Raw genomic sequence first — 14,562 nt, forward strand, 5'->3', positions numbered from 1 at the left:
GGATAGCGGACAGGTTTAGCAGGAGTGTGGTAGGATAGCATGCAGTTATTAATTGTGCATGCACGGTGTATTAGTACTTATAAGCAGAAGACCCTAACGATTCGTATGTTCTGCCAGGTAAAGAGTTTAACGTTACATACAAGCAAGTCAACCCTTTCACTGCCAGATTTCTGAATGGAGTTCGATCTGCTCTCCATTACAAATATCTCATTTGGGCTAACAGTTAGCTTAGCATGAATCAATGATGAGCACTGCAGCCGCTCAAACGAGGTCCGTTAGCAGACGCCTGGTTATTTTTACAGACACAATTGTAGCAAATGCACCCAGCAGCATCATAAAATTAGCACAATAATAATTTACCCGTCCATTGCAACTCTTTGTCCACTTCTGTCTCTGTTGTTATCTGAGCACAGCTCGCTTCGACAGTCTGAGCAAGATGGGCGGAATCTCTTTTTGTGCCGTTTCCTTTCTTCCACCTGGAATCCAATGTTAACATGCAATAGCGCCACCTACTGCTTCGGAGTGTGAACTGTAGGCGATGGCCTAAGTTGACACTTCTCGAACTTTTTCACGTCAAGGACCCCTAAAGGCTAAAACTGTCACAAATGCAGGAGAGTGGGGTCGTGTTCCTGTAATAAGTTTAACATACTGTATTTACAAACCTATGACCAACATAAAGATGCTTTTCAGGGTGTTTACCACTAATGAGACAAACAAACCTGTTTACAATTACTTTTTTACATTAGGTGCAACAGTTGAACTTAACTGAATAACTCAAGCCTTATTCCCTCAACACAAGGGGACTGCTGGAAAGAAAGTCAAACTGATATTTTGTCAAACGTGACAAATTGTCTTTCTTTGTAGCAATTATAGGTTACAATTTTCAATCAACACAAGATTGCTATGCCACCTGCTGGAGAAATATGGTAGCATCCATGGAGAGGATAAGTACTTCACTTGTAGATTAAATTGTTGCTGCGCCACCTGTTATTATTGCAGTTTGGTGCATTGTTTTACCTACATTCTTCTTCTTTGCCTGTCAGCATTTATCTGTGTCTATAGTGGACAATATACTATTAGACGTAGTACAAGTAGGCCTATATGGACTCATGGATTATTTACCACTATAAGTAAATAAAAGGTTGATATTGCTTACCATTCTTTTCTACACTCTCCCCCTCCTATACAAGTGTATTTAAGAAATAGTCTGTGCTTTGGAACTTCCTTGCAGTTAATAATACCTGTATCTGATTATTACAGGAATCATGTCAGTCCATTTGTCTTCCAGAGTTAAGGACACACATGGCTTGTGCTTCAGAAAACATTTATTTAAATCACAGACCATAGAGATGCTTTGTCTTTCACAATAATCAGTCCACCATAAAATGCCATTTTAATAATATGTATCATTCATATTGAATGATGAATCGTGTACACACAAGGCATAATCCACAATTAAAATCCCAATGTGAAACAGACCTACACTTACAGCCATGTTTTTTGGCATTTAGGTTGCAGCTTATATATTTTTTTACATCTGACTTTAATTTTGTCTTCATATTGAGCTTCCCATTCCAGCCATTGCACTACTACCACATGATGTAGATTTGGCCCCTAGTGACAAACGGGGGCAAACTTCTGGGAAAATTTACTGTTTAGTATCTTTAATAACAATAGTAATAAACTATAAGAATTATATAAAAATCAATTTGATCATTATTTTAGCAAAATTTCATATTCATATATCCAAATCCCCCCTGGCTCTGATGTTGTTTTGTATGTATTAATATCTTTGTCTGTATGTGATTATTTTGTCTGTATTAATTATTTCTCTGTTTCTGTGTGACTTCTATTGTCAATAAAGATGTAGGGAAGATTTGGGTGAATCATATTTAGCACGTGGAAGATGAGGGAAACGGCAATGCAGCGTTAATCTGGACTAACACGTAACGTCAACAGGTGAAGGCGGGTTTTGATTGGACAGTTTCCTCTAGCAGACGGGGTTGATGGGCACGCCCCTCTTGGGTTGATAGGGCGTCGTCCTGGTAACCATGGTGATGCAGTCAATGATGGGACAGACGCTGAGGCACAGAGTGCAGCCGGTGCAGCTGTCAGTCACTAGAGGAAGGTGGGTCTCTGGGTCGAAACTTATAGCCTGGAAAGCATAGAGAGACCAAGTCGCATTACAGCACTGAGATGAAGGAGATGGTCGATGCTAGAATGGATCGGGCCATAGGGAAACGAGTAGTGATTGGTCGGGTTTAGATGTTGGGGTTAGGCATGGGGAGTGATGATTGGTTAGGGGTTGGGGGGTTAGGGCCAGAGACGGGGTTAGGTCCCTCCGGCCGATCCATTCTAGTATCCACCAATGGAGATGGTCACAGAGAGCAAACTAATTGTTCTAATAATTCTAAGAATAAGAATAAGAAGCCACAAGACAGATATAGATAGATACATAGACAGACAGACTGACAGACAGGCAGGCAGACAGACAGGCAGACAGACAGACAGACAGACAGACAGGCAGGCAGACAGACAAACACAGACAGACAGGCAGGCAGACAGACAGACAGACAGACAGGCAGGCAGACAGACAGACAGGCAGGCAGACGTACCTGATATCCAGAGTCATTACATGTCATGTAACATTTACCACAGTTGATACACATCTCCTCATCTATCAGAGCCTGGACCTGAACACAGAGGAAGGCCAAGGTCAGAATCACTTATTGAATTCTAAGTAACAGTCTGTGACATTTTCATACAGATAAATATCCACTTCGTTACACTGTATATCTGATTACTATAGCACATATGGCCATTAAGCTTTTCCATTTGCTGTTGTAAACCGCCGGTGTCTGGTAGATCTGTCGTGGGAGAGAGAGGAAAACAACTCTGCCAAACAGGAAGTGATTTTAACAGTAGGGTGGGTGATGATGATGTACCAACACGACCCCCATTAGACAAAAGTATTAATAAACATGGAGAATCGCTAATTGAGTTTTTGTGAGAGACTCAACATTTTGTATCGTTAACGGAAGAATCTGCCCCCTTAAAGATAACTACAGTCTACATCTGTATCAACTAAACTAAGGGAAAGCCGTGGTCGATTACATACTGGTACCACATGACTGTCTGCAGCCTTGTATTTCTTTTGAAGTGATCACTCCAACTCAACTGGCAGATCATGCAGATTGTGTCGATTTAACAGGAGAGTAAGTAAGTACCGTAAATTCCGGACTATAAGGCGCACAGGAGTATAAGCCGCAGCAGCAAAATTGCCTGTTTGTTACATATATAAGCCGCACCGGACTATAAGCCGCGGGTGTTTTAATGTTTTTTTTTTTTTTTTTTGTGTTTTAATGTTTAATTACCATATGTAAGGGTTCGTGCACAGAGGGGATTGTCGGGAAAGAGATGGCTGTTTGAGGAAGCTCCCATTTATTAACATTTCAACAAAACAACATAACACAACACCACCTGTGTTTTTTTTTACAGTGCACACAGTGTCCGCGGTGTGGTGAAAAGAGGGCAAGAGAGGAAATTAAAACAGAAGTGGATTTATAGTTAGAAAGAGTGCTAAAGAAGAGAGAATTCCGTTTTTTTTTTTTTTTTTTCTGAAAAAATCCATAGATAAGCCGCACCGTTATATAAGCCGCAGGGGCCAATAAGCCGCGGCTTATAGTCCGGAATTTACGGTAAGTAAATAATTTATTTCGGTCAATTTTTCAGTTTCACATAAATGCATTACAGTAATAATGTGCGCTTACATATAGGAGACCGAAAAGGTGTAGGCTGAAGCCGCAGCTTATAAATGCCTACCCTTTTTTACATTTCATTACATCAAAATTCAAAAACAAAAAAAATAAGATAGTTGCAAGAATCAGTTGACAGCGAGAAGGAAAGTTTTCAATAGATCTTAGAAATAATAATAATGATAGCTTTTAAGTACTTGATTGTACTAGGGTTTTGTATTTGTTAAGTACTCTTAGTTTAAACATTTTTTTGAATTTACATATAGAATTGCACAATTTTAACTCATCGCAGAGACTATTCCATAGTTGTACACCTTTGACAGAGATGCATCTACTTTTGAGAGTGGAGTAGACTTCCTGATCATTCGATGTTGTATCTAGAATCCCATACAGGCCATGTGACTGATCAGTCTGAGGCAGCTCCTCAAGTGGTCCAGCCGTGTCCCAGGGCGAGGGTGTGCAGGAAACTGCCCCAAGGCTCCAAAGCTTTTTAGGCTCAGAGACAAGTCAATGCAACATCTTACCGTCAGAACTTATTGATCAACTGGGTTGCATTAAAGGTAACCAAGGGCTTTTGGATGCCTGGTATAGAGACGCTGTGTGAAATAGGCCACGCCCATCACGGGGGAAAGCTCTCCATTCACTCCCATACACCAGCGTCATTTTCCTTGAATTAAACATAGCTAAAAGCTGTTGTGTGGTGGGGCTGCGCAGACAACACATGTAAAAAATCCCCAATGAAAGTCTTTTTGTACTCCCGAGCAAAACAAGGAAGATATTGAGAATTGGCGAGAAGAAAAATGTGGATCTAGCGGTCAAGGAAGTAAGTTGGAGTGTTCATCTTCCGTATATATGATCTTTGTGTGCAACACGCGACCATGCATAGGAGAACGCCAGGATTGGGGGGGCAGGGGGGGGGGTTGTTTCCCCCCGTTTTGGCCGTGGTTTCTGAATGATGACGCCCTCTCTATAATAAATTATGAGACTGTATTCACTCATCACTGAAGACATGTGCTAAGAAAAAATGTAATAGTCTTCATGGTTTCAGAAAATCTTATAAGCCTTACTGGAACCCTGAACTGCAATCCCTGTGTGTTAATGTGAAGACAAGAATGTGTGGGAGGAGCTGAGAATACATTTGAAGGAAAATCAAAACAGATATGACAAGAGATTACGCACTGTGAAACGCAAGGAGTATTGTCCTGTGATTTAGTTGTATTATTATAGCTAGCTTATGTTCTACTGTATATCTTGTGTGTCTTGTAAGCCCATGTGGGCTGGGCACAGTCAAGTGCATGACACAATGAATACAAACAAATCAATCATGTTTTATGTTTCCCATTTGGAACAAACAGAAGAAGAACCGGCTTGTTAGCATGAGCAGTGATAGCCACAGTGGCTGTACAAAGGAAAGAGAGACTCATTCAAAGAAAATCCCAGGACAAAGACGTGACAGTACTGGTCACCAACCACCAGGGTGGGCCAGGGTTACTTGACCCATGTGCCCTTCAAGCCAGTCCACACGACCCGTGTCGCCAAGCCGAGTCGGGGCAACTTAACCCTTTCAAACACAAGATCAATAACCCTGGTCGGACCCATTGGTCGGACCGCGGTGTGAAAGCTGTATTAGAAGTCTGCTTCTATGACTTTTAGGCTACAAAATCATAGAAAAAAGAGAGAGAACGCCATCTGTACCTGCTCCTGGTTGTCAAGTTCCTGGTACGCTCCAATGTGGCGCAGCGCTCTGGCTATCACTTCCTACACACACAGGAAAACACATTGACTTGAGTCGGAAGTAAAGATTCTTATTATTATTTTTTTCTTTTACAATTTTCAGAACAAAAACAGGCTCAGACAAAACAGAACAAAACAAAACAAAAACAAAAATATATATATATCAACATTTCAATGTTACGGCGTTGTGCTATCAGCCACATCAAGTGCTTATTGTGCTTGTAAGAGATGTGCGTGGGATCCCATGCGAGGCCTCCATGGAAAGTCAGCTGGGAAAGTTACTTGTTGCTTGTCAACCTCGTCTAAGTAGGCCAGAAATGGGTCCCAAAAATAGCAGAGAATTTCACAAGAGAATTGGTCCTCAGGAACCGGAGTCTCTCCATACGAATAACCGAAAACATAAAGATTCTTATTCTTAACTCGACATAATGTATCCTTTCGAAACAATCAAAATATATGAGTGTGCGTGTGCGTGTGCGTGTGTGTGCGCGTGCGAGTGTGTGCGAGTGTGAGTGTGTGTGCCACACCTTGACAGCTGGAACAGGTTTCTTGGGCGTGCCGACCCTGGCGCCGTTGGCTTCCATGACATAGTTGGCGCCGGCGTCTCTCAGGCGTTTCTTGTACTTGGCGATGGCGTCCGTCTTCTCCTGGAGGAAGGGGCCGAAGCTAGGGAGGCTCTACACACACACACACACGCGCACGCGCACACACACACACACACACACACACACACACGTGGGCGCACACGCACAGAAAAGCATTGGTGCACACAAATTAATACTTTATCAGTTGCACAAAATGTTTATTTCTGTTGAAACTTTAAATTGAATATGGTGTTTTCAGTGATACAAAATAGCAGCAGCACCTTTCCCACTAGATCCTCCAGTCTGGGAACTGGTTTTCCTTTCTGGTGTTTCTCTGTTGGAGGAGACTGGCCATCCCAGCCGTTCAACTCCAGGCTCTTCAGATACAACAAGGCCTTCAGACCTGAACACATACACAGTGGACACAAGGTTAAAGGGATAGTTCACTTCTTTTTTTTTAAGTCTCTAGCCCTATTTGCTACTTACCAATGATGATGTTGATTGGTAGAGTTATTTTTCAGCACAACCCATGCTGTTCCTCATAGTAGCTCTGGAACGTTGGGCGAGAACGAATGCAATGTGAATGGGATCACGCTGCTGTATGTACACGCTGACTGAAGGTCACTCAAATGTCCTCCACAGTCAACTTTTGTGAGCCTCAGTCAGCTTGTACAGACAGGAGTGTGACCCCATTCACCTTGCATTGTTTCTGCTCAAGTGTCCCCCCCCCCCCCCCCCCCCCCAAAATAGAGGCGCGGCCGTTTTGCGAAGTACCCAGATTTTGCCGGTCCGGTCTATCGTATATATTAACACATTGAGTGCCAAGGACGTCTGTGCACGTCCTAAAAAAAAGTAACGAGGAGTGCCAAGGACGTCTGTGGACGTCCTAAAATCATAATTCATATTATTCCATAATTCTGAGCATGAATCCCTTCAAGGGATCACACGGCGCCACCTTAAACATCGTCACGGAAGCTGCGCCACCCACCTCAGATCCTTTACTTTGTGCAGGAGAAAGCGGAGAAAGCCGTGATCAAAGAGGAAACCGATGCATGCTTCAGCCAGAGCCGTATATATTGCTCTGTCTGCAGCGGAGAGTGGGCTCGGCTGCATCCGCGCTCACAACTGAGCTCTTATGCTTCTATCTATCTCCACACGATTTCCTGCCAGAAAGCCAGCATCCGAAGCCGAACGGCCAAGCCTTTTCGTTCAGTCGCGTTTGCCAGCGCGCATCATTTCCTTGATGGGCGCTGGGATCCGTCCGGGGCAAAAACGGAGTCGAGAAAACAAACTCTGTGCGTGTGGGAGGAGCCCGCAGGGGGGGGGGGGGGGGTGCAGGCTGCACAGAAACCACACTACGCCACCACATCAGAAAACACCAGCCAGAGTCAGTGAATGTGCTCGAAATTAGAGTGCAAAAGGTATTCATAAAAGTGACTATATCTTGGAAAGTAAAAAAAAACGACAGAAAACCCTTGAAAGTGCACTTTTTTCAGAGGGTGTCATTTCATAATGGAACTGTCTAGAAACAAAATTTCTTCTTTGGAAGAAGCAGGAGTGTTCAATGTTTAATTAAAGTCCAGCCCCGTCAATATAGCCATAATAGAAAAAATTCTATAGCTGTTTTCAACTGAATGGAAGTGAATCTGGCACAGGCTGCAGACAATTTTACTGAAGCGCTGTGGCACTCAATGTGTTAATGATATTATCCATCGTATTACCCTTAGAAGCTTTTTTTTTTAGATTCTTTTTTGGGCATTTTTGCCTTTATTTAGATAGGACAGTAGGCAGACAGGAAAGGTGGGGAGAGAGAGGGGATGACATGTGGCAAAAGGACCTCTGCGTATACTACTAGGTGAGCCAGGACGCACACCCTTAGAAGCTCTTTAAATAGAGAGGTCCAGTAACGAGTCCGGAAATCATCGATGCTAACAGCCCTGGTTCTTCACAGTTTTCGCCTATGGGAGTTTTGAATGGGTTTTTGGCGCGATGCTTCTAATAATCTCTCTGGGCAACGCTGGCTTAATCAAACGCGAACCAGTGTTTAGTAACATCATCTTCACACATGAAGACCACTTTTATGAGTTTTGAAGCTTTTACATGCCGTTAAACGGGCGGCTAGCTAGCAAACGGCTAAATGAGACTACACTTTTGAGTCGATGTGGATATATACGTCAATAACGTCACCGCTTCAAACGACGAACACGGAAATTCTCTTTCCCTCGCCTGGTTCAGCCCCGTTCAGCCCGAGGTAATCAGTGCACACATCCAACAACAGTCCAGGTTGACTGCTGACGTGACATGAAGCCTATGCGACAGTGTGTAGTTCTGGATTAGCTTAGCACAAGCTTTTTACTTCTAGGGCTCGCATTTACGCTACAAAACTCATGAAAGTGGTCCTCATGTGTGAAGATTATCCCGCTGAACCTTGGTTCGCGTTTGATTAAACTTGCGTTGCCCACAGACATTATTTGAAGCATCACGCCAAAAACCCATTCAAAAATCCCATAGACAGAAACAGTGAAGAACCAGGAAGTTCGGGACTTCCGCATTCAGCCTACAAAAATACGTCATCCCTGGACCTCTCTATAGTGTCTCTAATTTATAGAGACACTGCATGAAATAGGCCACGCCCATCACGGGGGAAAAGCTCCGTTCATTTCCACACACCAGCGTAATTTTCCTTGAATTAAACATAGCTAAAAGCTGTTGCGTGGTGGGGCTGCGCAGACAACAAATGTAAAAAATCACCAGTTAAAGTTTTTTTTGTACTCCTGAGCAAAACAAGGAAGCCATTGGGAATTGGCGAGAAGAAAAATGTGGATCTAGCTGTCAAGGAAGTAAGTTGGAGTGTTCATCTTCCGTATATACGATCTTTTTGTGCAACACGCAACCATGCACGTGACATAGGAGGACGCCAGGATTGGAGGGGGGGTTTCTGTTTTCCCCCGTCTTGGGCGTGGTTTCTGAATGATGACGCGTTACGCAGTGTCTCTATTGGTTAAGTTTAGGGTTGAGATTATGGGATATACAGGGTAATGTTTAGGGCATGGAGAATGCCTTCCAACAATGCAGATAGACAGGGAGGGTTAGAAAGGCCTGTTTAGCTGAACAGGTTGGTAGTTAGTAGTCTGTTAACTTTAGTGTACATTATATAGTCTACTGATCGGATTTGGCCCAAACTTGTGGGAACGAAGCATCTCACCACTAACCTTGCTTGCAAGATGGATAACCTCGCGAGATCAAAAGAGATTCTCTCGACGTAATCCTGGTTTAGTGAAATGCAATGTGGAGCTAAACCGTCCATCTGGCAGCGTTATCTCACCATTGGTCGATGTGGTTCATTAATTTTCTTAAATGTATCCAGCGAGTTTTGTGACGATTGGACCGACAGTCATTGATTTAGACTTTGGGTTTGTAGAAACGCACATTGAGGGACACATACCCACGCAGTAATCCTCAATCACAGTGAAGTCCTGGTTCTGTACCGCACTGCACACCTAGAGCAGAGACACAGACACAGAGACAGAGACAACACCAACCAATCAGAGACAGCCCACTGGTTCAATATGTAATATGTATGTTATATTGTTGTCCAAAAATTCAGCTTGTTGCTGCATCTGATGGTTCAATGAATGATGTTTGACATAACTGCATCATTCTCATGTACTGTAGCTGTGTTCAAGTCTGTGGTAATCAGAAGCCCTTCTTTCTTCTTGTTTAACCTGACACACTGATCAACTTCAACTGAGTCATGACCATGTCGTAGTAGTAGTAGTAGTAGTCGTAGTAGTAGTCGTAGTAGTAGTAGTAGTAGTCGTAGTCGTAGTCGTCGTCGTAGTAGTAGTAGTCGTAGTAGTAGTCGTCGTCGTCGTAGTAGTCGTAGTCGTAGTCGTAGTAGTAGTAGTAGTCGTAGTAGTAGTAGTCGTAGTAGTAGTAGTGGTCATAGTAGTAGTAGTCGTAGTAGTAGTCGTAGTAGTAGTCGTAGTAGTAGTAGTAGTAGTAGTAGTAGTCGTAGTAGTTAGTAGTAGTAGTAGTAGTCGTAGTAGTAGCAGTAGCAGTAGTAGTAGTAGTAGTCGTAGTAGTAGTAGTCGTAGTCGTAGTAGTAGTAGTAGTAGTAGTAGTAGTCGTAGTCGTAGTAGTAGTAGTAGTAGTCGTAGTAGTACTAGTAGTCGTAGTAGTAGTAGTAGTAGTAGTAGTAGTAGTCGTAGTAGTTAGTAGTAGTAGTAGTAGTAGTAGTAGTCGTAGTAGTAGTAGTAGTCGTAGTAGTCGTAGTAGTAGTATTAGTCGTAGTAGTAGTAGTAGTAGTAGTAGTAGTAGTAGGAGTAGTCGTAGTAGTAGTAGTAGTCGTAGTAGTAGTAGTAGTTAGTAGTAGTAGTAGTAGTAGTAGTAGCAGCAGTAGCAGTAGTAGTAGTAGCAGCAGTAGCAGTAGTAGTAGTAGTAGTCGTCGTCGTCGTAGTAGTCGTAGTAGTAGTAGTAGTAGTCGTAGTAGTAGTCGTAGTAGTAGTAGTAGTCGTAGTAGTAGTAGTAGTCGTAGTAGTAGCAGTAGTAGTAGTAGTAGTAGTCGTAGTAGTAGTCGTAGTAGTAGTCGTAGTAGTAGTCGTCGTAGTCGTCGTAGTAGTAGTAGTAGTCGTAGTCGTAGTAGTAGTAGTAGTCGTAGTAATAGTCGTAGTCGTAGTAGTAGTAGTAGTAGTAGTAGTCGTAGTAGTAGTAGTAGTAGTAGTAGTAGTGTTTGACTGAATGTGATATGGGTCCTTGAATGATGGTATGAATGGCGATACTTTTGGCTTGAAGCAATCAATATGTTTGAGCCAATATTCAATTATGTTGAAAATGGACTTTGACTTAGGCCTGCACGATATGAGGAAAATCTGCGATGTGCGATAACATTGTTCAATATAGCGATGACGATACGACTTGCGATAAATAAACAAATATTAAAGTATGCATATGAGCTATACAGTTCCTATGTCTTTCTGCTTTAATAATGCTAACATAGACCCCAAACATAGCCTGTGCCCACTGAATAAAGAAATGAAATACACACCGACTCTAGCTGAAACTACACACAGCGTGTTTGGGCTTTGGCAGAGGGGCGGAGCGCACTGTTGCAAGGGAAAGGTGTACGCTGGATTTACAACACAAGACAAAATTATCAGATGCTGAGTGGGAATGCATGACGCATGTAAATAAAACCATTTCAGGCAGTCTTTGCGATGTGTTTATTGTGCATGTTCATATTGCGATGACGATGAAAATACGATTCATTGTGCAGCCCTACTTTGACTTTTATTTTATTTATTTATTTGTAAATTATTATTAGTATTTGGTGTTTCCAGCAGAATTGTATCCCCCGCCCCCCCGCCCCCTGAATTGTACTACTACTACTACTACTACTACTGCTAATAAACAAACCGCGTCACTGGGTGGCAACGGAACCCTATGGAGCGTGAGCTTTGGGAGGCTTGAGTGTCTGACTCTAGCCGGCTGACTCTGTTGACATTTTAAAAACTGCGACAGTTCACACAACTTTAACACAACATGCATATATTATACATAAAAACTCTTGAGCTACTTCTGCTCTCACTCAGAATGTCGAAATATAAGCGATGTGATGTGTAGTTTTTGAGATATTAACGTTTGTTTGGCACAACTCGTACTAATAACTGCCGCGGGGTTCCGCATTTCTGGGCGGCAAGTGACGTCACGCTGATCCCTCATATTGGAGTGGAATCCAATCAAAATCTCACAGTTGTATTGAACAATTATAGATATATTATTGTATAGAATAAGACCAACTGCATGCATCATATCAACACTGACTGGCTAGTGGCTGATATCAGATTTTGTTTTTTACAAAATGGCCCCATACTGTATATCGGCCAACACCATTACATGATCAGTCTGGCCCCAATACATTGTGCACAATACATTAGTAGTATTTTTTTGTAGTAATAGTAGTAGTATTTTTGTAGTAATAGTAGTATTCTTAGTAGTAATCGTAGTATTTTTGTCACCTGTAAAACCGAGGCTCCGGCATGAAGGAACTGCAGTCCGGTCTCTGCTGAGTCGATGCCTCCAGTGGCCAGAATAGGAAAACCGGGCAGCGCTCTGCCGATGGCCGACACTGCTCTAAGAGCAATGGGTCTGATGGCGTTACCTGCACAGATAAATCATGTTGTTATTTGTATCAGTAGTGTGGGAGGAGTCGTACTGGTAGGGCGGGGTGTCAGTAGTGTGGGAGGAGTCGTACTGGTAGGACAGGGTGTCAGTAGTGTGGGAGGAGTCATACTGGTAGGGCAGGGTGTCAGTAGTGTGGGAGGAGTCGTACTGGTAGGGCAGGGTGTCAGTAGTGTGGGAGGAGTCGTACTGGTAGGGCAGGGTGTCAGTAGTGTGGGAGGAGTCGTACTGGTAGGGCAGGGTGTCAGTAGTGTGGGAGGAGTCGTACTGGTAGGGCGGGGTGTCAGTAGTGTGGGAGGAGTCGTACTGGTAGGGCGGGTGTCAGTAGTGTGGGAGGAGTCATACTGGTAGGGCAGGGTGTCAGTAGTGTGGGAGGAGTCGTACAGGTAGGGCAGGTGTCAGTAGTGTGGGAGGAGTCGTACAGATAGGGCGGGTGTCAGTAGTGTGGGAGGAGTCATACTGGTAGGGCAGGGTGTCAGTAGTGTGGGAGGAGTCCTACTGGTAGGGCAGGGTGTCAGTAGTGTGGGAGGAGTCGTACTGGCAGGGCAGGGTGTCAGTAGTGTGGGAGGAGTCGTACTGGTAGGGCAGGGTGTCAGTAGTGTGGGAGGAGTCGTACTGGTAAGGCAGGGTGTCAGTAGTGTGGGAGGAGTCATACTGGTAGGGCGGGTGTCAGTAGTGTGGGAGGAGTCATACTGGTAGGGTGGGTGTCAGTAGTGTGGGATGAGTCATACTGGTAGGGCGGGTGTCAGTAGTGTGGGAGGAGTCATACTGGTAGGGCGGGTGTCAGTAGTGTGGGAGGAGTCGTACTGGTAGGGCGGGTGTCAGTAGTGTGGGAGGAGTCGTACTGGTAGGGCAGGGTGTCAGTAGTGTGGGAGGAGTCGTACAGGTACAATTTAATGTGACGTGTGATTGGCCCTCTACCGCAGCAGCTCCAACCCATCCAGTCTGTGGCGGTGAAGTCGAGCATACTGTACAGTATGTGACGGAGTTGAATTAATGAATTAGAAAATGAATGAATGGCTGAATGAATGAATGAATGAATGAATGAATGAATGAATGAATGAATGCATAAAAAATTTATCAAATTAAGTACTCTATCGGTATCAGTATCACTTTAAGGGTACTGGTACAGTATTGCATTTTTTTTTATGATGTCCAGCCCTAAGTAGTAGCAGTAATCAGGAAAAAGTAGTTGATTTTCTGTCCCATTGTCAGTTATCTACCTGCCAAAACATAATTAAAGCTTGTGTGTGTGTGTGTGTGTGTGTGTGTGTGTGTGTGTGTGTGTGTGTGTGTGTGTGTGTGTGTGTGTGTGTGCATGTGCATGTGTGTGTGTACTGACCAGACACCCCTCCGTATGTGGTGAGTTTGCCCTTGCCCACGCCCGGCCAGGGCGAGCCGTCGGCCTTCAGTCCCATCATGCCGGACACCGTGTTGGTGGCTGTGACTCCATCTGCCCCGCCTACAACACAACACAACAACATCAGAAACAACAACAACAACAACAACAACAACAGGAACAATAACTACAACAACATCAGTGTGGTGTGGTTTCAAAAATGACTTGGGATAGTTTCATATGATGGCTTCAAAACGGAGCATGCTGCAGCCTCTGAAAGTCAGTAACATGAGAAACTATCATTCAGGAGCACAGAGGGAGAAAGGGTTAAACATAGGGAGACTCCTGTGAAAATCCGGTTGGCAGGTATGATTTTATGTAAAGAATTATGGTACAACGCCAAGAGTAGGACATAATGTAACTGTGGAGGTGTGGGGGGAAAACACACCTCACATACAGAATTCATTCACAATCGTGCATAATTTAAGATATAAGTATGCATATGAATTCAGTCACAAAGTAAAGAATATGCTGATTATTTGGCGCGTACCTTCATAAGCAGTCATGTCCAGAGGAGGTGTGTGTACCTTCATAAGCAGTAATGTCCAGAGGAGGTGTGCGTACCTTCATAAGCAGTAATGTCCAGAGGAGGTGTGCTTACCTTCATAAGCAGTCATGTCTAGAGGAGGTGTGCGTACCTTCATAAGCAGTCATGTCTAGAGGAGGTGTGCGTACCTTCATAAGCAGTAATGTCCAGAGGAGGTGTGCGTACCTTCATAAGCAGTAATGTCCAGAGGAGGTGTGCGTACCTTCATAAGCAGTAATGTCCAGAGGAGGTGTGCGTACCTTCATAAGCAGTAATGTCCAGAGGAGGTGTGCTTACCTTCATAAGCAGTCATGTCTAGAGGAGGTGTGCGTACCTTCATAAGCAGTCATGTCTAGAGGAGGTGTGCGTACCTTCATAAGCAGT

General features: G+C 43.8%; 2 protein-coding genes across 3 annotated transcripts in view; both read right to left on the bottom strand.

Moving 5' to 3' along the window:
- Positions 1-434, bottom strand: part of LOC310792129 (polypyrimidine tract-binding protein 2-like) — a 37,367-nt gene extending 36,933 nt beyond the window's left edge. For both annotated transcript variants that reach the window (XM_083653843.1, XM_083653842.1), the window contains exon 1: positions 361-434. In XM_083653843.1, the coding sequence (XP_083509969.1) occupies positions 361-368 (8 nt within the window). In that variant the 5' untranslated portion in view covers positions 369-434. The remainder of the gene's footprint in view (positions 1-360) is intronic.
- A 903-nt stretch (positions 435-1,337) lies between these two features.
- The window catches only part of LOC310792128 (dihydropyrimidine dehydrogenase [NADP(+)]-like), a gene marked incomplete at its 5' end in the record, with an annotated part of 24,572 nt that continues 11,347 nt past the window's right edge, over positions 1,338-14,562 (bottom strand). Inside the window, 8 exons of the mRNA XM_083653841.1 lie at positions 1,338-2,155; positions 2,616-2,693; positions 5,451-5,513; positions 6,017-6,166; positions 6,355-6,476; positions 9,519-9,573; positions 12,091-12,233; positions 13,596-13,715. Of these exons, the coding sequence (XP_083509967.1) occupies positions 1,991-2,155; positions 2,616-2,693; positions 5,451-5,513; positions 6,017-6,166; positions 6,355-6,476; positions 9,519-9,573; positions 12,091-12,233; positions 13,596-13,715 (896 nt within the window). The 3' untranslated portion in view covers positions 1,338-1,990. The remainder of the gene's footprint in view (positions 2,156-2,615; positions 2,694-5,450; positions 5,514-6,016; positions 6,167-6,354; positions 6,477-9,518; positions 9,574-12,090; positions 12,234-13,595; positions 13,716-14,562) is intronic.

Source organism: Poromitra crassiceps (genome assembly GCF_964638095.1).
Source record: "Poromitra crassiceps genome assembly, chromosome: 17".
NCBI classification, from domain to species: Eukaryota; Metazoa; Chordata; class Actinopteri; order Beryciformes; family Melamphaidae; genus Poromitra; species Poromitra crassiceps.